At 53.5% G+C, this 26121-nt stretch overlaps 1 protein-coding gene across 16 annotated transcripts in view; it reads right to left on the bottom strand.

Moving 5' to 3' along the window:
• The window catches only part of ARHGEF7 (Rho guanine nucleotide exchange factor 7), a 101701-nt gene that overhangs the window by 9553 nt on the left and 66027 nt on the right, over positions 1 to 26121 (bottom strand). For 15 of the 16 annotated variants that reach the window (XM_072976540.1, XM_072976542.1, XM_072976535.1 and 12 more), the window contains 12 exons: positions 24539 to 24633; positions 24221 to 24316; positions 21175 to 21297; positions 16033 to 16171; positions 15358 to 15417; positions 14498 to 14644; positions 13332 to 13418; positions 11098 to 11176; positions 10764 to 10903; positions 8227 to 8451; positions 6161 to 6254; positions 2702 to 2791 (listed from right to left, as the gene is read on the bottom strand). In XM_072976540.1, coding sequence (XP_072832641.1) covers positions 2702 to 2791; positions 6161 to 6254; positions 8227 to 8451; positions 10764 to 10903; positions 11098 to 11176; positions 13332 to 13418; positions 14498 to 14644; positions 15358 to 15417; positions 16033 to 16171; positions 21175 to 21297; positions 24221 to 24316; positions 24539 to 24633 — 1375 coding nt within the window. The remainder of the gene's footprint in view (positions 1 to 2701; positions 2792 to 6160; positions 6255 to 8226; positions 8452 to 10763; positions 10904 to 11097; positions 11177 to 13331; positions 13419 to 14497; positions 14645 to 15357; positions 15418 to 16032; positions 16172 to 21174; positions 21298 to 24220; positions 24317 to 24538; positions 24634 to 26121) is intronic. The other variant, XM_072976537.1, reaches the window with a different exon arrangement.

Here is a 26121-nt window from a genome sequence, read left to right as displayed (position 1 = left end):
ACAAATTGGCAACAATGTTCACTTCTCCTTATTTATGGCTGGGTTTTAATAACGAATTTATTAATTAGCACAACCTTTAGAATAAAACTAGAGCAATTATTTAAATAAACCTGAATCATGATACTGTTTCCAGAGTGCTCCTTGTTTAAACCTACTGCTATAAAGTGCTCACTTATTTTTTTTTTTAACAAACCAAGCCCGTGTCCACAAGGTAATTCTAAAGACATGCGACAAGTCAACCAATTCTGCTACACATTCGATCAACAGTCTCATTTAGGACATTATTTGTGAAAGGCACCATTTATGGGCTTAATTAAAACCTATTCCCCATTCATGAAGTGGATGCACTGGGTGCAAAATCCTTCCACGGGTTTCGGGCTCCTTTCTCCAGCTGTCTGCTTCCCGGGCTGTAAATCTCCTGACGTCATCTTACCAGCGGGGTCTAAACTTACCTTACCCAACTGTGACGCCTATGACACGTTCAGGTGGAGAAAGGGGCGAAACAGGGCCCCCCTGCCTCTGCCCGTCACTCCTCCACCTGCAGAGTTAGCCTGTCTCCCCTAGGGCTCGCCGGCACTCGGCCAGGGAGTCTGTGCAAACGCCATCGACCCCCTGGGACAGGAGGCTTGAGCAGGCAGCGCCGCTCTGTGAGGAGGACGGCAGGAGGAAGCGGGCACGAAGTGAAGAACAGAAACGAGCCCATAAGTGGCTGGCGACTGCGAGCGATGAGGCTGGCCGGGCAGCTGTGGGTTGGGGTGCAGGCTGGAATGGGCCAGGAGAGGGTGCTGGGGTCACACTTGGGGGGCACCAGGGGCCCCTCTGGCTCCGTTCTGTTCCTGCTTCTGAGCAAAGGTTGACCCATTCCCAAGACGTAACAAGAACAGGCAGTGGACCAGCCTGGGTCCCACCGACCAAATCCCTACCGTCTGTGAAGCCACGACACCCTGAGAAAGAAATCAGCACTCACGATGCCTGGCCGAGTGTCTCCTCGGCGTCCACACACCCTGAACAGCACTGAACTTCAGGCGAGATGGGAGAGAGCTGCTTTCACCCAGCCCCATTCCTGGGTGTCTTAAATACACACCTTCCCAGCACAAGGGATCCGTTTCCCCCTCCTGCCTGCTCTTGAGAACGTCAAGTTTAAGGCCATATGTGACTGTAAGCCCTCCAAAGTCCCAGAGTGGTAGCCCATGATGTCATTAAAAACAAGAATCGGCGTGCTGCCCAGTGCTGCTCCTGCGCAGGTGCAAGGTGGTGAGGTCCACACCCGCCCCGGGCTACCCTGCCGGCAACCACGGCACATCAGGGCATTGTCTCCGCGACAAAGAATCTCAGCTCACACAAACACACACACAGCTCAGATCACCTAGCCTGTTCACCTGAGCCCAACAAGTTCAAATTTTATTTCAAACAATTGAAGTTGAGGTGAGTAATTTTTTAAAAATCTCAAATTCAAAACCCAAAGAACTATGGTCACATTTTTAGCCTATTACTTAAAAAACAATTTTTCTTACCAAATATATGAAACTGTAATGTCTTAAAACAACAACAGCCTGTATTCACAAATCATCGCTCAGTTCTCAGCAGACCCACCACACAATCAGGCCTTTCCACTTTTCTCCTGCTCTGCTGACCAGACAGAGAACGGACCAGAAGTCTGAACATCAGAGGTGGGACATGTACAACACCAGCCTTAAAGAAGGTTCTAGATCATCTGCAGATTCCACCCAGGGTTTAATCCTACTAGCCCTGTCCTCATAGCCACAGTCATCTTTAACACAAGCCAAAGCAGTTGAAAATTCCTTCTCCCACCTGTTTTTCCCCCCAGAGTCAGTTTACAACAGACGCGACACTGATTCGAACCACCACTTTGCAGGCGGTGAAAACGAGGTGAGCGCTTCGCCTGAAGTCGAGACGGAAAGAGAACCAAAACTACCAAATCTAACGGAAACCAAGTGTTTAAGTTGGAAGTGACATGTAAGTTGTCCAGTATGAAAGAAGGGGGGAGGGGCGGGAGCCCCTCTCTCCTAAGCAAACCGCACGCACGGCCACACCTGCCGCCACCCTGCGCTCCGCTCTCCACTGCTGGGCAAGTTAAAAAAAAAAGAGCCCAGCTTTTTACTGTTCACACAACAGATTAAGCTTTTTCCACTTAAGACGTTATGCATAAGATGCAGGTAAGTTCAGTGGCACTGAAATCTACCAACACATTCACTGGTGTCTGTTTCCAAAAATTTTTAAGTGTGACCGTTTTAAAGAGGGTGGGGGCTGCTAAAAGAATTCTTACTCTAGGCTTTATTTTTGACAATTCTATAAAGCCAAAAAAAGAAAAAAGGAAAATTCCACCACCACACTCGTAGTTTAAACAGCTTAAATAGCGGAGCTGAATGAATCTCCGTCTTCGAACACATGCTCGCTAAGCCAAAGAGAGCTTCACAATTCCTCGCAGGACCTGATCCTCGCAGGTTTCCCAGTGGAACATTCTCTAGAAACCGGTCATTTTACTGACAGCTCAAACCCTTCCCAATGACTGAGGGATGCTGGGGGGAAGAAGCCATGCCCTACGTTGCCAGGCCACGGAAGCACCCTTATGGGGGACCATGCTGTTGAGCCTGCACGCGGCCCAATGGCTGTTTCCTTAGATCACGACCTGAAGCAAAAGGAAGCACCATGAGCCCCGGGAGGCTCCCGGGAAACTTACTTGAATTGAGCGTCTGCCGCGTTTTGGCGCTTGTGCAGTAAGCCTCGATGACTTTCAGAATCTGGGCGTCTTCCTCCAGCGCAGCCGTGCCTGTCCGGGGACACACGACACGTCACGGGGCAGAAACCACTGCGACAGCTCACTAAGTGAACGCTGATCAACTTGACCCACAAGGGCGACAAGCAGCCATCTCCCCTTTTGTTTTCCTGTCGGGTAACTGTTTTCCAGTAGTCATAAGACAGTTATTCTTAAAAGCGTTTTTACTTTTTCTATGTATTTTTTCTCTGCAATGTATCTGGCAAAGGATTAATACTCTAAATGTATATAAATTGTCTTAGTAATCCACAAGAAAAACAGTATACCCCTCAACCTGTGAGAAAAGGCTACAAACAAGAACAATTCAGAAGAGAGCACAGAACACAAAAACATTCATTCTCACCAAGAAGTGACAATTAAAACGAAGAACCACGTTTTCACATACCAGCCTGACAACAGGCAGAAAGCACGACAGTCCTCAGTGTGGACGTGAGCGTCAGAAAGGAGACCCCTCCACCCACATTTGGGGGGCGGAGACGGGGACAATCCTCGGAAAGGCCACTTGACCATATTTACCAAAGGCTTTAAAAGAAAGGAGCATTTCCTCTGATCCAAATTCCTAGTGGAGACTTAATCCAGGAAATCTAGAGACAACCTGCAGCTTGAAGAAGTCACTCCAGATCCTGGCTTCGTCCAGGCTCAGGGGTCACAGGCATGGCGGGTGGAGCCTTCCAGACTAAGGGCATCTCACCGGTTGTCTGCGGACAGGGCACACCCCCTCACACCCAGCACACGCCATGCTGTCACATGGTTAAACTCTGTGACCTGCTTTTGTAGATTCTTCTACAGTTTCTAAGATGTTACTTAAATACTTACTTTAAAAAGCCCAGCTACGCTCACACAGCCACGTGGGGAGAATGGAGTCACTGTATCAAGAAGCCTCAACACCATTTCATGATTGTAAGATGGACACATGCAAGGCGGGCCAAGTACTCCTGACTGAAGATGAATTTCAGCACCAAGAGCTTATTGAGAAACGGACTTGAATTTCACGAGCTGGGACCAGTCGCTGAACAGGTTTCCGTAATAACATTTAACTAGCTTCCCTCCAGGACACGCTGCAAGGAAACTTCCAGGGCAAGTCACCCTTCTGCCTGCGGAAAACGACCTCTGAGCGACAGCAAGGGTCCAGCTGGTGTGATCGGATTGCTGTTTTCAGGCGGGACAGGCACACTCGCGTCACGCAAGCGCAGGGACAGCACGACAAGGCCAGGAAGGGCCGGCCTCCTGGGACGCTGTGCTGAACGCCCTCCCAGAGCCGCCTCCCAGCACAGGGCTCAGAGACAGCAGGTGGACAAGAGGACAGCACGCAGCTTCTATGTGGCAGACTGTTCCACGAACTAGGAAAATCTCTAGGGCCCTGAACGTCACAAAGGTGAAAATCACTTAGGAAATCAGAGTGTAACCCAAAGCTATCAAGTTCGCTAAATACTTGCCACACAGGCACGAGCTACAGAGGGCATGCAGGCGAGAGCTCTCCCCCAACTCACAGAAAACTCCGGTCCCTCCTTCAAGTCTCCTCTGCCAGCTCACCTAAGACTCTCCCTGTCTTTCTCTTCCATCTATTCAGTCTCACAGCTTGAAAAAAACACAGAAGCGCGGAGAACTCGGGACTTTCCACCACCAGCCCAGCCCTTCCCCGGGGCCTCAGGCCCTGGGCCTCGCTGCCTGCTCCTCATCTGGCAGGTGCGCAGGCTGAAAGCCTCACCCTCTCACGCCCTGCATCTGACCCAACAGCACAGCCCAGGCGCCGCACTTCTCAGCCCCAGCGCTCTGGACACGTAGGGTCAGCTCGCTCTCTGCCAGGGGGCTGGCCCAGGCGGGACGCTGCCGGGTGCTGAGCACCAGCTCTGGCCTCTACTCACTGAGGGGCGGCAGCACCCTCACCCAACTGTGGCAACCGAAAACGTCCCAGTCACCCCTAAGTGCCTCCTAGGGGCAAAGCTGCCCTCGTTAAAAACAACGCTGCAGGCTACAGCTCAGAGTCTGTCCACGCTCCCCTGGATGTTGTCCTCACCTGGACCACGGCGCAGCCTCCCACCTGGTCTCCCTGACCCACTGCCGCTGCCCTGCCTGCTCTCAAGACAAGGATCAGTTGTCCTAAAATACCCAAGCCAGCCCCAATGAGCCCTCTGTTCACAACTGAACTGAAACTGTCGGTTCACTCAAAGCACGTCTGGGACCATCTCTCACTGTTACCCTGGGGTCGGTGCAGGGGTCCCTGGAAAGAACTGTGGGGGTCCTGCCTGGGGGTCCCTGCAGTCCATGCCTGGGAGCTCTCCCCCAAAGACATCTGCTCCACTGGCCTCGTGGCCCCTCCCCTCCCAAAACACCGGCAGCCTCCCTCCCCGCACTTCAGCACTTCACCGCAACAGGGCTATCGTTGGCCTGGCTTGGCTCCTGCTTCACCACGGGAGGGACCCCACGGGGCAGGGGTTCACTGGTACACAGGAGGGCACTGTATCCCATCTGCCAGGGAGCAGCCGGACCCCACACTCACTCAGCGCCTGCGCACACAAGGCGCTCAGCACGGCTGCAGGAGGAAGGGTCCATGAGGCACGGTCTGCAGCTGCACGTGGGGAGCTGGTGTTCAGCCCAGGCGGGACCCTCCGCACGGGAGCGGTGGGCCTCACCCTGGTTTCATCGGGGGTCCGGGGGTGCTGCACTGCTCTGCAGCCCCCATCTGAGGGAAACGGCCGTCAGGACGGCAGGGCTGTGGCTGCTACAGGGACCTCAGGGACAGGCGGGGAGGGCTCACCCTGAGAGGCCTGCAGGCCGTGACCTCCCCACGGCTGCCATCCCCTACACTGAGACGGGGAGGTCCCACCCGCAGCCACCACACCAAGCCACCTCCTTCCTCGGGCGACAGCTGACGTGGGCTCCTGGACTTCTGACTAAAGCCTTCTTTTGGCAATGAATCTCTGAGGGTCCCAAGTGGCTGTGCAGGGGACGAGCCAAGCTCCAGAAATTCACAGAGCCTGGTGACAGCCGTGGGGGCGGGGAGCGAGCAGATGCAGAAGGCAGCAGGAAGGGCCAGCTCCCTGTGGGCAGGGAACTCATCCCTGGGGACTGCTCTCCTGGCGCCACTGTCAGCCCAGCATCTTTGTGTGCGGGGTGCCCTGGGGGAGGCCGGAGCTCAAGTCCACGAGCCTTGGGCATCTCACAGCTTCTGGGAGAGATGGGGCCCGCAGTGGAGGCCCTCCAGGTGGAGGTGCCCAGGGCAGGGGACCCGCACAGAGAGCTATCTCGGGGTGGGGGTTCGGCACGGACCCGTCTCTCCTTCCTGCGGGCAGCGTCCGTGCTGTTCCCACCCCGCACCCTGGCTGCCCCCGCCGCCCCCACCCCCCACGCGGGTGCGCTCACTTTTCCTCAGGGCGAACTCCTCATCCGAAGGCTTCCGCTCAGGTTTGCGCTTGGGGAGCAGCTTCTTCATGGTCTTGGGGCTCTTACTGAGATCCTGGGAAGGAGAGGGAAGCGCTGACACACCCCGCGGGGAAGGGGGCGGCTGTGAGGATGGGGCTTCCCACCCCATCGCGCTCTGACTTCCCAGAGCCGCTGGAGAAGCATTAACTGGAAACAAGCAGGGCGACAGGCTCGGCGCCACCAGCACAGGACATCACCCCGGAGGCGAGGCGGGCTGGCAGCGCCAGGACAGGGAGAGGCAGCTGGCCGCCGCCTGCACAGGGAGCCGCGCCTGTGGTTCCGGGGTGGACCCACCTGCTGCAGCCAACCGGAAAGAGAGGAGGAAACATAGGCTACTTCTTAAGGAAGGTAAGTAAACACAACCCCTTCAGGAAAACATCTGAAGCCTCAAGGGACGGGAAAAGGGGGTCAGATCAGCCCCTGGGCTCGAGCACAGAGGCGCACAGACGACACGAGCCCAGAACCGTTCAGCGGCGGGTTCCCAGCGCAGTGGTCTACCCTCACCTCTGCAACACGTCTCCTAAAAACCGAGCAGAAGGGGGAGGCAGAAAACAGAGCAGGACCAAGCCCAACGACCACGGCAGGCAAGGAGGGCAAGCTCTTGATTGTCAGGATGCACTGAATAGCCGTATCAAAAAAAGGCAACCTGCTGCATCACTTAAACTGCATAAAGCACTGGTGAACCTTTGGATGAGAAACCAAGAAGCAGAAGGTGCCCTGGGCTATGGGATGGATCAGATGAAAAGCACAGAGAGAGCAGGGCCCAGCTTCTAAAGGCATCTCTTCAACATCATCTCTGTGAAAGCAGGGATTTCAAAAGCTCTGAAAACACAGCAGAAATTAGTCCCCGAAAAAGTAAATGCAGCATGAGCCCTAGACTTCCCCGAGTGCAAGGGACGGAGGTGGAGCAGGCAGAGCACTGGTGGGGGAGACCACTCCTGAGCGGGGCTCCGAGGTGCCCCGCCACACCGGGCACATTCAGTGCCACACCTCTCCAGGCCTTTCTCTCTCTCCTCTGCCCCACCGCTCCCCCCTAGGAACGAAGCCCGCACACCTGCAGCTCTGAGCTGGGGAGTAACAGTAGGGCACTCTTCAAGGAACCGCCCGGGGCAAAGACACTTCTGACTGGGCACAGGGCCACTGGCAAAACGTACTTCATAAAAACTAAAATTCATTAAGCGCAAGAAACAAAGAACTAATTATAGTTTATGTTGTGTTTTTCTATTTATCTTAAAATACTTAGGGCCACCAGCAAGGATGGAGGATCTGCTCTAGGTCCTTTGACAAATGCGGCCTCGTGAAGGCACAAACCAGGCAATGGTGCTCACCACGCTCACAGCCCTGCTCACGCTAGCCTCGCCCACAGTGCTTCAGGCCAAGCCCAAGTCCACCCCGAGCAAAGCCCGCTCGGGCGCAGGCTCACACCTGTCATAGCCACACTCATTTCAATCGTCAGCTTCCTCAACGCGCAGATACTCTGCAGAGTATCTCCCGAGGCCCTTCCTCTTCTCCCCAGAAACGTTTCACCCTGCAGGGCACCCGTAGAAGCACTGTGATCTCTCTGGCACAACAGGAGAGCTGCCTTCATCCCCGTTTTGGGGAAGCCTTCTCTCCACCTCAGGGAGCTTCTGGGGACTCAATGCAGGCTCTGGGCAAGAGCTCAGAACACACACAGCAGAACAGCATGCACAAGGGCGAGCCCTCATGAACTGCAAGTCCAAAGCAGGTTCAGGCTCAGGGAGGGCCAGGAGGAGGCCCAAGGGAAGCCTCCCAGCTCCTGGGCCTGCGGCAGCAGGAGTCCAGACCGGGCCACGTGGGCATAGAGAGGCCCCCACAGCACAGAAAGCAGTCATGAGAGAACGAAGGCACACCCTTCACGGTTCTGAGGAAGCTGCCTGGTATTTTTATGTCACTGGCAGAAACATGGGATTTTCCACATTTCTCATTCACTGGGCTGAAACACAGAGCCACCAATCTAATGTGCCAGCCGCCCAGCCGGACCTCACCTCCTTGTAGCAGAGAGCCGCCGAGGGCCGGAGTGGGGGTGCGGGTCGCAGGCAGCTCAGGCTCCATGGCTTGGGGGTCTTCGGAGGCTCCAGGGGACCCCAGTTGATGGTGGTGTGAGGGGTGCCATGGTGGGAGGGGTGGGGCAGCGTGTGGTAGGCGGGCGTCAGCGGCACTGGCTTGCTGTCAGCGTGCTTGCTGGACGGGGTGATGGAGTGGGAGGGGAGCTGCCGGGATAGAGCAGACACAGCGTCACCGTCCCCATCAGAGGAGCCTCGACCCAACGCACACGCTTAGTTCTGCTAAAACCCTGCCGGTGAAACATGCCCCCCACCACGGTTGTTATCGTTTCTCCTGCATCTCTGGCTCAGGCACTTGGCTTCCCAGCCACTTGGGCCGAGCAGGGAGCCACGGTCTCTGGTTCTGCTTCAGGTCAGGCCGAGCTCAGATCAGGAGGAGCAGGGGCTGAGGGTCCAGATGCAGAAACTGCCAGGGGCCACATTCACCAAAGGTACTTCATATTTCTGAGACCCAGATACAGAACTTTGTGAAAGAACAGGTATTCCCTGCGCTGGGGAGGTGATTCTCCCCAGTCCTATATTAATCCATTTCCTGGTGGTTTGGGGTGGGGCAAAACTAGGGCCTGATCTCTGTTTTTGAAAAAAAAAGAAAAGAAAATTTCCCGGGACACAGTCAGGCCCATTCCTCTCAATGGCTGCTTTTGCATCACAGAGGCAAAACAGCATTGTAACATTTACCTAAAAAGCCAAAAACATTAACTATGTCTCTTTGCAGATAAAATCTGCCAATCCCTCGATAAGACATTTTCTCAGAAAAATCAGTTTTAATCAAAACAAAGTTATATGAATCTAATTCCTCAGAAGGATGTCATTAACGGAGCTTATATTCCTGGAAAACCCAAAAATATTCCATCCCACTGACAATTAAATGAGAAAATGTTGAATAAAATAAATAACTACTCAAAACCAACCAATGGCCTCACATTAGCCCAAAACAATAAGCATGCTTAACAGGAGAAAGAGCTGAGTGGCTCTGTGAGCAGGAAGGCTGAGTGAGGGCGTCATTCCAAAAACTGAACAAGACTTGACACACGTGCTTGAAGGGGAAGGCCAGGCGCCATCTGGTGCTGCGTATCCCAGAAAAGCAGCAACAGACTGCAGCATGTGTCCGTGTGTGTGTTTGCACACGTGTGTGAGCGTGCATGCATGTCTTGTGACTTCCTGTACAACCACCACGAGAAACGTTTTCAAACTAAACAATTCACAAAAAGAGGAAATTATGCAAAATACCCCTTCCAGTAACACTGTCACATAGCATTGGATTTTGTTTCTCCTCACTTGAAACAGTCAGGAGAGGTACATTTTATGCTAAAGTTAGAGTATTATTCAAGCTGGACACAGCCCGATCACAGGGAGAATACATATGCCCCCAAAGAGAAACACCCGAAGAACACACAGCATTTCGAAAGCCAGTCTGTGAAGCAGCGCGCCCTCCAAGTGGTGGTGGCCAAGCACCAACTCCCTGCCACCAGAAAGCTGACCTTGCCTCTGGCTGACACGAAAAGCAACACGAGAGGCCCGGGTCCAGACACAGAGCGAGGTGCTACTCAATGTGAAGCTTTATAAAGGTTAGTTTCAGGCTGTTACAGACAATCTAAGCGAACGGGTACGTCCCTTTCCTTATAAACACACACAGCGCATCTGTTCTTGGAATGAATTCAGTCCCATGAAAGCTGAGCATCTTCAGCATTTTTTTTGAAGTATGAAAAAGTTATAGATGGACAGCCACTCAAAATGGAACATCAGCTGAAGCACAACAACAGTTTTAACCCCAAACTGCTGGGAGAAATCAAGTAAGATGCTGCACCCTTGATCACCACGCTGCACCGCAGCCGCCCTCCCTGAGCTAGACGTGTCCCCGAGGACGGGGACCACAGAGATGAAAGAAGTGGCAGAGAAGTCCTAGTAAAGGTCGTAACAATCTGGTAAGGATGACAGAAAAGCCCACCAGCAGGAAATGTGGTGATCCTAGGTCACCTGTGAGAAGGGTGCCTGGTTCAACGCTGTTCAGTAAAGCTGATGAATGTGCAGGTGATTTGACAACACCCGTATCTTAAGCATGAATCCCAGTAAAGAGAAGTTTTAAACACTGAGACTATGGTGCTGATCTATTTTGAAATGTTTAAATATCTATAAAGTCAAAGAGCTGTTGAGTTTTACTAAGTAAAAGATACAGATTTCTTAAAGCCAAAACAACACGTCAAAAATTACATTTTAATGCCTTTGGCATGAACCTGGTCCTTTTCGTCACCATAAATATTTGTTTGGGTATTTTTTTTGATGGAATATAATAAATACAATTAAAATTCTCAGAAAAGCCTTCAACGGAAACACAAGCCAAGTGCTTGGGTTTCTGCACCCACATACTGATTATGCTTGGAAGCACCTGACCACTTGCTGACCACTGAACCAAAGGCTGACCCAGAGTGCGGAGGCAGGAGGCGTGCGGGAGCCCTTACAGTATGAGACGGCACAGAGTGAGGCTTGATGGTGGGGTTTCCCACAGACGTGACCTTCGTTTGCTTCTGCAGGTGGTCCACCCACTCGTGGAGGTCCTGCTGGTTGTTGCAGGACACCAAGATCCGCTCAATCATGCTCCCTGGAAGAGACACAGCTCAGGCTGAAACGGGGAAATGGGTGGAGCGAGCACCCACGCACGCGCCCCCGGGGATGACTCAACGACGCTTCGACACCAGCCTAGAGAGAGCCAGGCAGAGGCTGCACACAGCCAGGGCACTGCCTCTTGCCCGACAGCGTGGCAGGTGGCCCCCACGAAGTCTGAGCCTTCTTCACCTGCTATTTCAAACGCGTTTCTATGATTTTCACTGTCCTCAAGCTTTGTGATCGTCATTCCTGTCGTTGGCAGCTTTCCCTAAAAAAGACCCCCCCCCGAAAAAAGTTAGTGCTTTCTAGGAAAGAAGGTACCCTTTCTAAAGTAAATATTAAATGCTTTTAGAAATGGCAGAGGAACTATCTGTAAACCAAAAACACTCTTGTTTGTACCAGATGCACGTATAATACGAACACCTCTACCTCAAATAAGAAATAATGTCACTATAGTTAAGAAACTGAGCCGGCAAAGAGGTACAGGGCAGCAAACTAGAACAAAAATAAACTTCATCTGATGAGTTACTCTACACATAAACAGCAGAACATAAAAACATTACACATTATGACTTAAAAAACCCTATGCCTACAGTAGCTGTTTTAAAGGATGTTGTTTATGGAAAGGAGGCACAGCTCTGCCTGAAAGAAACGCAGAGGAAGGAGGGAAAATGAGAGGGGAACTGGAGCAAGAGGACTTATGCAACAGTGGCATGTAGTCGTCCACCAGACAGGAAGTCAACAGGTGTGCTGAGCACCGCACAAAATGCAGAAAACCGCAGGCAACCGCCCGCTCCGAAAACGGGGGGCTCGGGAAGGGGAGCAGGAAGTGTCCAGGAAGAGAGATCCTGCGTGGGCTGCTCATAGGCCACCACAAACAGGGCAGAACTAAAACCAAGGCAGCAGACACACCACCCAGCCTTGAGGGAAAGTCTCCCAGGGCCTGGGCTCTGACATCTACCAGGAGAGCACGAGGCCGTCCCCCCGCACAGGCACCATCCAGCCCCGAGGACAACAGGGCTGAGAAGCCTGTCCTGAAGGTCAGAGGTGGGACAACGGACAGCAGCTGGCCCGCTGTGGTCAGATGCGGGACACTGCATACGCCTCCCCAGGAGCCCTGAGGCACAGAGGTGACCCTACAGAGAACAGAGCTGCGTGACTGCGTGTGACCCAGCAGCAGCACCACCAGAGGACAGGGTGTGCAGTCGTGGCTGGGTTCAGTGCTCTCTGATGTCCTTTAAGGCCAGAAAGAATGCTGGCAACACATGGACCATGTGTCACAGCACTGGAGAGAAACTGCCCAGGAAACTGTGCGCCGGGTGGGAAACAGGGCCCTGCCCATGGCACGAGGGGCCTGGGCCTGCCCCAGCTGGCACCCTCGGTTCCCTCGGTCAGCAGGGCCCTGGCTCAGCCTCCCGGGGTGCAGAGCAGAAAGGCAGGGAGCACCACCTGGAAAGGCCTCCGCATTTCGCTCTCCGGGGTCACCGAGGCAGCAGGAGCTGCCGGCTGGCGGGACCCAGGTCGGTCTCACAGACTGAGAGGCCCCTCTCTGGGCCCGCCCACGTGTCACAGGGGCTGCCCTGTCAGTACTGGAGGCCCTTCCGGAGTAACTGAGTGAGGACAGAGCCTCTCGGGCAGCACAGCTTTCCAGGCAAGTACCAGCAAGCACGGGCCCTCTGGACTCAGGACCCACGAGCGCTCCCGTCGGGGATGATGCAGACGAGGCGCCACAGCAAGTGTGGCGGCTGGCTGGTCAACCAGCACCTGGGCCTCATCAGGCCTTGAAGACTCGATGGGAAAGGCAGTGGCTTCTATAACAACACAGGAAAAAGGAGCAGACTTGCCAGAAGCACCGGCGAGACGCGCAGAGAAAATGTAAGGCACTTAATGCCACATTTTAAATTAGCCTAGACGAAGATCTTCCGTTGCACTTCCTTCTAAAATCAGCTCGCGCATCTTCTCAACGAAAACAGGAAAAATGATTAAAATTAGAAAAGGGTAAATGATCACCGGCCACCGCTCACACCACCTGGCGTCTGCGCGCTGACCCTCGGCCGTGCACTGCTCGCACCATCGGGCCGCGCTCAGGCCAGCCCCACCAGCCGCCGGGGAAGAAGGGGCGACTGCAGGCCCTGCTGCAGGTGGGGATCGAGCTGGCCTTGCCCCTCCGCAGTCTGTGTCCGCAGGGCTAGCTCTACGACTGTCACCTGTTTCCTTCTCTTTTCGCTTCGGATTAACACAAGGGTCAATTCGCGGTCACATCGAAACACAGGCGGGAGTGGCACGAACGTACTTGAACGTGACACCACACGTGTAACACGGCACGTGACACACGGACAGGCGGGGTATTTAACTCGAAGATTCAAAGCAAGCCTGGAAATGATTTTCAGATTCACAACAAACAAATTTAAAATGGATTTTACCTGATAGATAAAACCACTCATCCTAGGACTGGCAGACAACATTAGCAAAATATTTGGGAAGAGTAGAAGGTATCTTTCATTCTTTTCCTGATGTAAGAGAACAAACAAATTCAAATAATTTTATAAAAAACACATTTACAAGTGTGACAACAAATATTTATATTAGGCCTGATGAAACATTATACCATAATTCCTGTTTAGATATTTCTCTCTACCAAATTTTATTATCTAAATTAAATGGAAACAAACTTATGATAAATTCTTAGACTCACACACAGATCATGTAATCTCTTTTTATAAAATTTGGTTAAGGAGTTCAGCTCTGCCATTAACTCCAAATTAGTCTAAAGTTTTCTTTCTGTGGGTGACAGAAAATGGAGGAAAAGATCCTATAAAATTTCAGTGGGAGCAGGGGTCCAGGTGGACCCTAACGCTGAAATCAGTCTCAGTCCACTGACAGATCCTGGCACCAGCCTAAAACCACAACACGCCAGCTCAATGTTGCTTCCATCCATCCTGTAGACTTTACCCAGATTATGTGAAAGACCTGGGCATTTGATCAGGGCAGCGGACCAGGACGCCGTCGTAAGTTCTTCTGAACCGACGGAACCCAGAGAGGGAGCATCACTTTAAACTTTGACAGGCAGGAAGGAATGTGCCTTGAGAGTTAAGTTTCAGCTTTCTGACCAGCCTAAGAGTCTCATGTTTGAAAATGCGTCATTAGCATATTTTGATCGCAGTAATTATTCTCCTCAAGGATGGAATAAAACGCAAAAAGAGGTACTTGCCTATTGACCCAATTAACATGTAACTCCCAGGAATAGTGAGGCACAAACTGCTCAGTTTGCACGGCGTGGGGCTACTGTCACAAAGATCTGGTTTCAGACCCGTTAAATGTCATCATCATTTGACCTTCCTTTAAACTTTGCTAAAACATGAGCATGAAAACGTAACATTCTACAGAATTTACAGTTTTGACTGTGGCTGAGGAATCCTAAAAAGCATTTAGAAAACAAATTACATCTAATACAAGTTATGTTTGGCTCTTAACTCAATTTTTGTCCCAGGCTCTGAATGGCTTCAGGAACGCAAGTCAGAGAGGGGCGTGAGAGCAAAGCTCGGCCAGCACAGGGGCAGGTGCCTCGTGTCCCCGTGCCCCAGCATACCTCGCTCCCGGCACACTGAATCAGGACCTGGGACATGTAAATGACGCTGCCCAGGGTCTTGATGTCGTCCCCCTCCCAGCTCCGGATGGCCTCCGTCAGGATCTGCAGCTCCAGTTCTTTCCGCTTCCGCACCTCCTGGCACTGGGCCTGAGAAGCACAGGACGGCGCTGGTAAAGCAGGAGACCAGGACTTGTGGAATCTTGTGTGCTGGCCACACTGCTTTGTGTCTTACCTCTTCTCAAGACAGGTAACCTACTGAGCAACTTGTGTGACTCACAGGCACGGAATCAAGTCAAGAGAGACAACACACACGAACAGCTCTGGAAGGACAGACACTATGCAGAAACCAGAGCACATCTTGCCACTGTCAGAAGAAACGTGGACTGGACAAGAAAAGTATTTTCTGATCTATGAGTGAATGCCAACAGAGAAGACTGAGAAGGGTCAGCACCACTTGTGCTATAAATAAGGCATGTGTTGCAGAAAACACTGTCAGGAAGACAGATGACAACAGATGAAAAGACCCGCCGGGACCCCACTCCACACTGTGTCACTAAAGACACAGGGTGGTGGTTAAAAACATGTTCTAAGCCATTCCTAAGTAGCTATGGCACTGTTTCAAAACTTAAACAATTATCATCCCATTTGTCTGGTGTCCACAGTCCAGGAAAGCATGAGAGTTTGCAGCCACGGAATAACTACTACAAAGCTGTTTTCATTCCCGAGTGAACCCAGGTTCTACTTCACAAGTAAATTTTCATCATCTAACTTGAGGTGACAAAACTAATTTTCTGCCTTCATTTGCCATAATAATGTCTGAGGGAAAAAGAAAACTTAAAACAACATGCTTCATCACTTACGGAAAGGTTTTTGAAGGCGGTCATAGATTTCTGAATGTCTTGTCTATCTGGATGATAATCCTTTAAACAAAAGAAGCACACCGTTAGCTCTCATAGTGAAAAGGTCTTTCTTAGAAAGGCACTCTGTGGACTAGCTCAAACCTTCCCAGTATTTTCAACATGTAACCTGCCCGATTCTTCTCTGCATTAGAGGACCATCTGTCAGTCTTCAAGAGAGTCATGGGGCTGATGGACAGTAATCTGGAAAAGCTGGCACCCCCACACCCACTCGTCACAGAAGGGCAGAGGTGAGCAGCCATGAAGGAAACCAGATGGCCTGCCTTTTGGGAGAAAGCTCGCTGCACCCTAGGCAAGCCAGTAACCCAACCCCAGCTGTCTCCCAGGCCCACAGTCGCTGGCAGAGAGCACGGTAAATATTTATCATCAGTAGAATCTTTTACTACTGTTGCTCAACAACTCACGCACTTGACACATACAGACGGCTGTTCCCGGAGGACTCCAGTGCTGTTTATAACTCAGCTTAACATTTCCCAGGTTTGGAAGTCCCTCTACCAGCAGGGGTGGATGAGGCAGGAGACAAAGGGGCACACAGCCACCCTCAGAGCTGGGCCAGGGAAAACCGTGTGGTACTCAGCAAAACCACTCTGGAAACCCATGGCAGCGGCTCGGGGGTACCTCCATGTGTCTCTCCAGCTCCTTGAGCAGCGCAGGGTACTTGTCCAGACGCATGAACGGCTTGCTGAGGCCGGTGGTCAGCACGAGGATGCCCGGGCTGCTGGCGCCCTTCATCTCCATGAACTCTCCCAACTCCTCACTGCCACAGGCAGCGAGGGGAGAGAAGAGGCCACCGTTAGCATTCAGAGGGACACGCCCCTACCCCCCAACCCCGGGTCCGTGGACTGCAGTGGGGGCTTGGACATCTTGGAGGCCACTGTAAGCATTCAGAGGGACAAGCCCCTACCCCCCAACACCGGGTCCGTGGACTGCAGTGGGGGCTTGGACATCTCGGAGACTACAGCTTTCAAAGCCGACCACGTGCTGGTTGTTTCTAACCCCAAAGGGGAGACCCCAGGAGGCTCATGTTAACGCCCCCACCAAGAGCAAATCCATGTGTGCACGACAGAGAACGCCTGGTTTGCTAGGTAACCCTGCATGTAGGCTGGGACGTGGGGAGGCACACAGCCTCGGACCCTCGTCACCTACTGGGAGGAGCAGCACAAATGGAGCCGTAAAATAAACCCCCAAGTTCCGAAGAACCGCTGAGCCCGCCGCCCCTGGGGCAGGTCCTGAGTCCGCCTCACTCCTCGACCCCCGCCCCGCTCACCTGGCCCCCTGCCCAAGCACCCTGGGCACAGCAGCCACAGGGAGGGCTCCTGGTGGAAATACGTAAGGTGCGCAGGCCAGACCATGGGAGACGGCTGGTTCAGGGGTGACTGGCCGTTCCTACAGTTCAACCTAAAATGACTTCCCGTGGGGCTGTGAGCAACGCAGCGGGCGCCCCCTACCTCTGACCCCCCACCCCTCCACCGCCTGACCTCCCCACCCCCTGCCTGACCCCCCACCTCTGACCCCTCACCTCTGACCTGCCTCTGACCCCAGCTGACTGCAGTGGTTCTGCTGAAGGCACTCTACTTAACTAGATCGACTTAGAGACACAAGATCTCAAATACCAGGTTGAAAACTAGTGAGTGGCTGGGAAACGAGCCTTGCAGTCTGGAGCGCGCCAGCCCCCAGTGCAGACTGCTCCTGCCTGGGCTCGGGTGGAGGGAGGCTCGGCGTCTGGCCGGGGAGGGGGCGCCCTGCCCCTGATGCCAGAGGGCGGCTCCAGGCTGCGCGACAACACAGCAACAACGTGGCCAACAGCCCCTGCTGCCCGCCCACCTACCCACCCACCCACCCACCCACCTACACATATACACATATTTCTTTCAAAAAATTTACTGTTTTAATAAATGTATGTACATACTCGGGTGATATTACCAAATCAGAGCAAATTATAAAAAGGGAAATTTTCCACAAAATCCTAGTTACAGCAACTCAACACATACAATAAACACGTTCTCATCCCCATCAGCAGGAAGGCTGCCTGTGAGGCGGCCCGCGTGCCGGTGCGGTCTGTTACTGCAAGGGCTGCCAGGCTACCTCTAGGGTCCCGTGTGGACACATGCTCGCAAAGACGACACGTGACCCAACGTCTCTGTGCATGTAACTGTGCTCTCGAAGACTGGCTTTCCTGGGAAACCACAGGGCGGGGACGATGAAGCCAGGCTCAGTGATGCTTTAGGACTCTGTCACGGGCGAGCCGGTGCTGACCAGGGCGGCATCCACGGGCCGGTCTGCACAGTTACACACTCGACCATCTCCCTGCCTTTCCCCTTCCTCCCGCAAGAGATGGGCAGGTAACTGCAGGTGCTCCAGGTCTGACCCTCAGGGCTGCCCCCTGGCCCATCTACCCTGAGCTCAGGGACAGGGAGACAGACAGACAGGAGCGGCCGTCAGGAGGAGGAAGGGAAGGAGGCAGCCCACCTGGACACGTGCCCTGCACCAGGCATCAGAGCAGAAGCTTCCATGCGTCTCCGCAAACACCACCCGGGCCTGCGACGCGGATCACCGTGTATTTGTGCAGAAGAGACGGCGGGCGAAGGCCACTGCCTCCATTCCCACCAGTCAACCCAAGTGCGGCCCCGGGACCCCGTGCCCGTTGGCCCCTCCCACCCCGCTCTGCCGCTTATGTGTGCTCATTCACAAGTGCCCACCTCTTGCATTACTCACTCCTCCAGCCCCTGACGTGTGCATACCGTGAAATGGTGAAGTGATGGATTTAAGCAGGGAACACTTATATTTTACTGGCATTTCTCTAAGAGCTGAGCAACTGATCAAGCACAGTCCCATAAAAATGGAAGTTAATGGTTCTAACAGCACATTTCGACTCCTTTAAATATAATCCCATTGGGGCCTTTTCTACCACAAGCAAACTCTTGAAAGATTCCTTGGGTCATTTTTGATATTTCCACATTATATCTGAAATTGCATAACTATATAGTTATGGCAGAAAAAAATTAACAAAACAAAGAAAATTACACTCATCACTCCCCCCCAAATCCCTTACAACTAAATATCCATGTGGAATTTCTGCAAGCAAAAGTAACTTCTATAAATATCAACATGACACTTTTGCAATGCTAGACACGTACACAGTTAAGGAAACAGAGCTTTTTATAAATCTTTATAGACCACTGTATTTTGTTCCATTTTTTTTCAGTTTTTAAAAAAAAGTGCCACCATAAAAAAACAAGGCGAAATAGCTGGTTACAGCTTTTTCGACAAAACAAAGGCCCTTTCAGCTTAATTTCTACTGATGCTGGCAACCCCAACACGGGGTGTTTACTGAGATGACACCATCGAAAAGCGCCGTCTCGGAGCCAAGCAAAGAGCGACACCAGCGTGCCAGGGAGAGTGAACCTCGCCCTACGCTCTGACTTATGAACCATAACTCACTCAAGACAGGCAGTCAGGCCCCCGGGCTGGCTACCACCGCGTGACAACGCAGAAGCACACCTGCCGTGATTCCACAGGTGCCCCCTCCAGGCTCACACACAGACCTCAAGCCAACACAGTGCAGGGGCCAGGAGACCGCAAATAAGGCAAAACACGACACTTGATCAACCCTTAAAAAGTACGTTCAAGCAAACAAACAAAAAACCAGATTAATCCACCCGAGTGTGACAGTCTTCAGACTTCAGCAAGTGTGAGGAAGCAGGAAAGAGGTTACAGGTTAAGATCCCACAATAAGTAGCCAATGCTGACAGAGGCTGCCAGCCCTGCCTCACTGCACAGACTCCCGCTTTGGGCAGGGGCGTCTGACTTGCTGACGGGGCAGGCCCTGAGCTGCCCGGACAGCCTCCTGCCCCTGGGCACACGCTCCCAGAGCGCGACCGCCGTCCTCCCCACTCCGGGACACGCCACGGGAAGGAGACGCGGGGTCCCCACTCAGCACGCACCTGCGCTCGCTCCCTGGCATTCTGGGTTTCAGCTACGACACCAACAGCCATCCGAGGAAAACGACGGAAGGCAGGCAAACCGCACATGCCTGCAAGCGCTTCCTTGGCAACCTTAACGTCTTAGGCAACTTCAGCAGCCTGAACTGCTTTAAATGTCACCCTCAGGACGTGTCTGCACTTCCGCGTCCCCCAAACTGCCCACCCACCCCAGAGGACCAGTCCCCGACCAGAAAGGGGGAGGAGAGAAAAAGCAAGAGGTCCCGCAGTTCGACCCTAGCTTTCTACTTGTTGCTTACCACTCCCCACCCCGGCTGTTTCAACCATCCCCGAAGAATCTTCAGACACAAATGAAATCCCTGCACTTCACTGACGCGGAATTTCCACGTAACGTGTCATTCCGAGGAGCACAGGCGCTGAAGCGCACGCCCGGACACGTGCCTCACGGTCTGAGAAAGGTACACGCCGACACAGCCCACCTCCAGAAAGCCAAGGAAAAGCTCAAGGATGCGGGGGGGGGGGGGTCCCTTGCGTTTTTCTGGATCTGTGGTCACCGTGTATCCTAATCTCCCTTCTTTCCATCACTGTGACTTTCATCAGAGACTGCTGGCTTCATTCCAGGACTGGAGATGCTTTAACGCAAATGGAGACACCAGAGATGTTAATGCTTCAGTATCTGAGTGCTCTGAGAAACCACGAGCGCCCGGAGTCGGAGGGGCAACACACAGATAGGATAATGAAGTCATCCACATTTGCTGAGCCTTCACTGAGCTTCTCCGCTCTGACCGGACCACGCGTGTTCGGCCTCACACTTACAACACCCTCTGCACAGGTGCCTCCCAAGGAGGGAGCTGAAAGCAGGGAAGAGATGCGACCTCCCCGAGGCCCAGCGGCTACAGGGCTCAGGCCGGGTCTGTCTGACCCAGAGGCCCTCCCACCACGACCACACGACCCGGCCACGCTCAGGGGTACGCTACACTGGAACCTCAGCTCAATTTACGAACAGCTCAGCAGCGCCTGCTCACCAAAGGAACTTCTAAGTTTGAAACGAAAATCATTAGTTAAGAGTAAGTTGAAGTCAAATGTTTAAATCAGAAGCACAGTGGCATTTACCTTGATGCTGCTAACATAGTTTTTCATTTATGGCTTTAAAATTTCTTGAACTGCTCTTTTCAAAAGAAACCAGAAAAAATATTCTACAACACTTACTAATACAAATGTGTGCCTTTCTAGAAGCAGAAACAGCAGTCCAGCGCTTTCTGACACCCACAGGGCCCCTGCCCCGCTGGTCCGCCCTCCTTCCCAGGGCGGCCCAGCAAACACACATGGCCGTGTTCCCGAATGGACACTGCTTCCCCTGCTTCAGTGCTGCTTCAGGGTGAAAAGTTAAAGCTAACAGTCTCCACCCTGGTGCCTTCCAATGAGACCCAGTCCTCAGTGTAGCGGGGCCCTCCCTCCCACAGCACATCTGACTTGTCTCACTCGCTCATTTCTCTCCACCGAGCTGGACTCAGCCGGCTGCCACCTTTCAAAATACTCGCCAGCTGGTCCAGCCCCCGGCCGGAGGTCCGCAGGCTGCAGGGGACACTTCACAACACACCCTTTTCCATTACAATGCTGATCAGGGGTTAAGAGACTTCTTACCGGCACTTCTCAGGCACTAACTTTGACGGTAATTAAAACGAGCCTCACTGAATGAACAAGTGACTGTCGGCACCGCACCTCCAGTAGTGTTTCACAGAAGCAGCTGCCCTGGACGGGGCCCCGCGATGCCCGCCAGCCCGCCCTCTCGATGGTGACGCGCTTCCATGAGACCCACCTGTGCTCCGTGAGGACGCTCACTGCCGACGGGTGGTTGGCGCAGTATGCAAGGTACAGGGTCTTCATCTGCGGCATCAGGTTTAGAAAGCAGCCTCCGACTCTCTGCTGAGCTTCCGGCACCCTGGAGACACGCAGCACAGGGGAAGGCACCCTGAGTGCCACGACAGCAGGGCAGCCCACCACTGCTAACGCGGAGAATGCGCGCGAGCGAGCTTGTGGGTCACCGCCATGCAGACGGGGCGGCAGAGCATCAGGCTGTGGCTGCTCTGCCACGAAGCCGGGGGCAGGCGCCGGCCTCGGACGCCCGCCTGCCGCTGCCTCCCCTCCAGCGTCCAGATGCAAGGGCCTGTGCCCAAGCCCAGACTTCCTGCCTCGGGCAGTGAGGAAGCAGGCGTGGTGAAGCCCAGCCTCTGTGTGAGAGCGGGACCCCAGGGCCGCACCTCCAGCAAGACCTGACACAGGTGCAGGCGGCACTGGCCTGACGTCAGGTGTGGTCTCGTCACTGCCCTGACGACAGGAGGGGTCACTGTGGCCTGACGGCAGGCAGAGTATCAGATGCCATCAATCAGTGGTCTCACAGGGACATCATCAGACAGGGCCTCATAAGAGGCGAGGTGTTACCGAGGGTCTGGTAGCAGGCAGGGCGGCACAAACTGTCCAGCCTCCGTCTCTGCAGTTAGAGCAACAGCAGAAGGTAAAAGGGGACACGTAAGGGCCCCTTTTCCTTCCCTAGCGTGAAAATGAGTGAATCCCAGGAAGAGCTCGACGAGGCCCAGAACTGCTGAACAGCTCTCCCCCGTAAGACAGCTGCTCCTGCTGCCGGGACAGATTACAGCCCAGCGGCCTCTGACTTGACAGGCAAGACTCAGATCAACGCCAGGGCCTGACTCTGAGCTGGGGGAACCTCACACACCGGGCCATCCTCAACTGAGCCCGCAGGGTCCCCACATTACTGCCCGGCGGCATCAACAGAGGCTGACCGTGCTCCCGGGTCTGAGCGAACAGGCGGGGCTTCGGTAAGAGGAAAAGCGGAAGAAGGTGGATCCAAGGGAAGGGAGAGCCCGGTGGGAAATCACGCCTCTCAGCAGAAAGGGAGGGTTCTTCCGGGCTGAGGCGCCAGCAGGGGAAGGAGGGACCCCCAGGTTATCCCAACTTGGGAACTGCCTTCTAACTCAGCCTTCCCCTGACAAGCTGACCTGTACAAGGGCCTCGAAGACCAGTCTGTAAGACACAGCTGAGAACAAATACATGAATGACCAGGTGCCACCAGAGTTTCTGAGCAGAGCTCAGACCAGAGGCTGATGGAGAGATGGATGTGCAGGGGTCAGCTGCAGGTCAGGCCTGGTCAGGAGGTCCGTGCAGCACGCAGGGAAGGCGAGGCCGGCCTGAGACAGGGTGGTGTCAGCCTAAGGGCAGGGCAGCTGCTACCACAAGAAACACGACCCCTTACAGGACCGAATGCTTGGGAAAAGAGCACCAGCTCTAACAGTTCTGGGCGTAGGGTGACCCAAGAGGGACGGGGGCAGGAGAGCGAACGAACGCACGAACTCCCAGACACGAGGGGCCGCCACAAGCCGCGGGGACCGCAGGCAGCACACTTGACTCTAGAACACCCAACCACAAGGACATACCACTTCAAGTAGCTTTCATGAAAGAGTAAAGGTCACTTTTAGTAACATTCTCACAAAAGCACTACCTAACGGCTACTAGTCAGGAACTGGAGACAACAGGTAGTTACAAAACGTGGAAAAGAATTCTAACAACATAGTAACAAAATCTGCCCAGTTTTGAGCTTCCTCCTCCCTGCACCGCAGACCCTTCTTCTCAGAGTTGACAGTCCTCACTACAAGGGAATGACGGGCAGCTTGCAGCCTGGGGGCCCGGGGGCCCGGGGGCCCGGGGGCTCGAGCTCTCTGGCGGTCGCCCAGCTCGGCCCCGACTCCCGCCGCAGCGCCCTCACAAACACAGCTGGTCTTTGCACCCGTTCCTGGCACATAGCTCCTAAGACCCTGTAGCTTCCTGAGTGCCGGGGGCGCCTGTTACCCAGAACTGCCCCTTTAACCACAACAATTCATGCTAAAGCCCCAGACAGCTTCGGGGTGGGGGCGGCTGCCGGGGGCACCAGCCATGAGACTGCAGGGTGGGCACCCCAGGCCTGGGGAGGGAAGAGGGGCCTGAGACGGAGTGGACCACTCGCAGCTATGTAACGAGACCTCCATGAAAACCCCTACAGACGGGGGCTCCAGAGCTTCCAGGCTTGGGGGCTGGGGAGTGCGTCTCTTCCATCTCCTGTCCCTGAGCCGTCCCCTCGTAACAATCCTGTACACATGAGTAAAGCAACTTCCTGGGTTCTGAGTCATCCGGCAAATTACTGGTCAGAGGACGCCAAACGTGTGGTCGGCCGGGCAGCAGGTGGGTGGGTGAGCGCCCGCTGCAGCTGGCACCTGAGTGGGGCAGTCTCAGGGATGGGGCCCTTGGGCGGCGGGGTCCGGGCTGACTCAGTGGCACCATAGGTGGACTGAACTACACACACTCAGCTGGGGTCAGAGAACCGGGGAGGGGCTGGTGTTGGCCTCTGCCTGGTTAAGTCCTACTCATTCACCCCTCAGTGCTGGTTATCTTCCCCCAAAGTCTGCCTTCAGCATCCCCTCACAGCGTTCCCACGCTGCCGTCTGTAATTATTTCTACAACCTTCCCCAGCTGTCTGGGCACCAGACCAAGAGCTCCTTGAGGACGCGGTCATCCCTGCAGGCCCTTTCACAGGCCGAGCTCTCTTCCTCCTCAGGGGTCGCTCTCCCACCCCCGGCCCCAGTGGTGCCCGAGGAGTCACCACTCCTTCCTCTGAGCGGTCAGCAGATCCCTCCCTCAAAGACCCCTACCATGAAAACGGTCTAAAACACAGCTTTACTACAGGAGCTGATGTGCCCAGGAGAGCCCCGGTAACCCAGTCTCCATCTTCAGAAACGGGGATCCTGTAGCTAAATCTGACCCTTTAACACCAGTTACGTCAATCTGAACTTCGCCGCTTCCAGCATCTTACTCACTTGGTGCACTCTTCTAAAGACTGTACGAGCATCTGCTGGAAAGAACATATCTCTTCTAGATTTCCCATTAAATGTGAAGTGTTTGCCGAACTCAACCTAGAGCAAGGAAAGCAACAGCGAAGACATGTGAACGGTTTTCCTCACACACACCCCCCCACACCAACGCCCCACCACGCCTCCACTCAGTAAGCCCGCTGCCTATGTCCCTGGCAAACTGTCACTGAATTCGGTTCAGCGTCTCGGCCTCTACTCTCTGAAAATACAAGGGACAGCCATGGTGATGGCTACTCCAGTTAGCACAGTCACCGTCGAACTTACTTCTCACTGGTCTGCAGTGGCCGTAGATAGGCTGAAAGCACAGTCTGGAGTTCTTTAGAATACTCATTTTCTGTTTCCAAAATGTTCTGCAGCACCTACAATAAATGAGGAAGGAGTCACTATTTGACAGTAAGATGTACACGCTTTGGAAAGTTCATCACCATCGTTCAATTCACGTTGCTGCTTCCGTGTAATACTGATTGGTAAGAGTGTCACTCCTGGTGGTTATCAACTACTAAATCCACGTGATGAAGTATTACTAAGGCCACACAACTGACGCCATCCTTCAGCCACGCACATCTGACGCAGGTATACCGGGAATGAAGCTGGAATGAATTCCATCATCAGGTAAGTGAGGCCAAGTCTGTTTAGACACAAAGGAACCACGGACAACCACGAGCATGGGTGCACGGACGGGCCCCCACGACACTGCGGTGTGCGAAAGAAGCCATCCACCTAAAGGACCTCACGCATCTTCCATCTGCAGTGAGTCCAGGAATAGGCGAAACTAGTTCATGACGGCAGAAACCAAAAGGGGGGTGGGGCATGACAATGGGGAAAGGGGCATGAGAAATTTCTAGAGTGGTGGACAAGTTCTTTACCGTGATTTGGGCAGCTGTTACACAGATACATGCGCATGTCAGAGCTCACTAAACTGTACCCTTAAAACCTATGCATTCTGACACAAGAAAGTGTATCAACTGAAAAGATGACATTTACTAGTAATCTAGTAAATCTAAATCAATTTCTGGGAACTACAGAGCTTCATTAGGGAATATGATAGTCTCAGATCATCCTACACACGTTTATTAAAAACTAAAAGGTCTACCAGCATAAAACCACCTTTAAATAGTCACTACTGTGCTAAAAAATAGAATTATTATAAACCAACCGTAAATTAAAATGTTTCCTGATACTCTATATTATGTAGCAAATATAGTTACCAACTCCTAAAAGTTGAGAGATAAATACAAAGTGCAAAACGGCTGACCTACAACACGGCCCCTGCCATAACTGATCGCCCCAGAGCGCAGGTGCCTCATGGGGGGCGCGGGGCGGGGCGGGGCGGGGCGGGGGGGGGAAGGCAGGCGAGAAGGCGCCAGGCCTGGGCGTGGGCGTGGGGCTGCCGCAGACGAATCATGGACACTGACTCTACTCCTGGCACTGAGCAAAGGGCCTCGCCAGTATCCTGAACCCTCGGAGAAACTTTTCCTCTTACCGAGGGAAAGACTGAGCATGGAGTGGCTGAGTGAATTCTCCAAAACCACAGGGCCACTGAACGGCAGAGCCAGAAGGTGAGCCCTCACCCGATGCCGCGCTGCACCCGCTGCCTTCCCCAGCTGGGCTGCGGGAGAAGGTGAAACCCCTCCTCAACTATCTCCTTCACCCCCGTGAGACAGCCAGTACCTGCTGTCATCAGAAACTCAGTGCACGCACTAAAATGTGCTACTTTTCTTCCAAAACTAACGTGTCAACCGAAATTAATCTAACAGAAGAAATTATACAGAATAAAGACATCGAACACGCTCAGTGTTCTACCCCCGGTTTTTGATAACCAAAAAGTATGTTTGAACATTTAAGAA

The sequence above is a fragment of the Vicugna pacos genome, chromosome 14 (genome assembly GCF_048564905.1).
Source record: "Vicugna pacos chromosome 14, VicPac4, whole genome shotgun sequence".
In the NCBI taxonomy this organism is placed as follows: domain Eukaryota; kingdom Metazoa; phylum Chordata; class Mammalia; order Artiodactyla; family Camelidae; genus Vicugna; species Vicugna pacos.
This window is presented reverse-complemented; position numbering and strand designations above follow the sequence as displayed.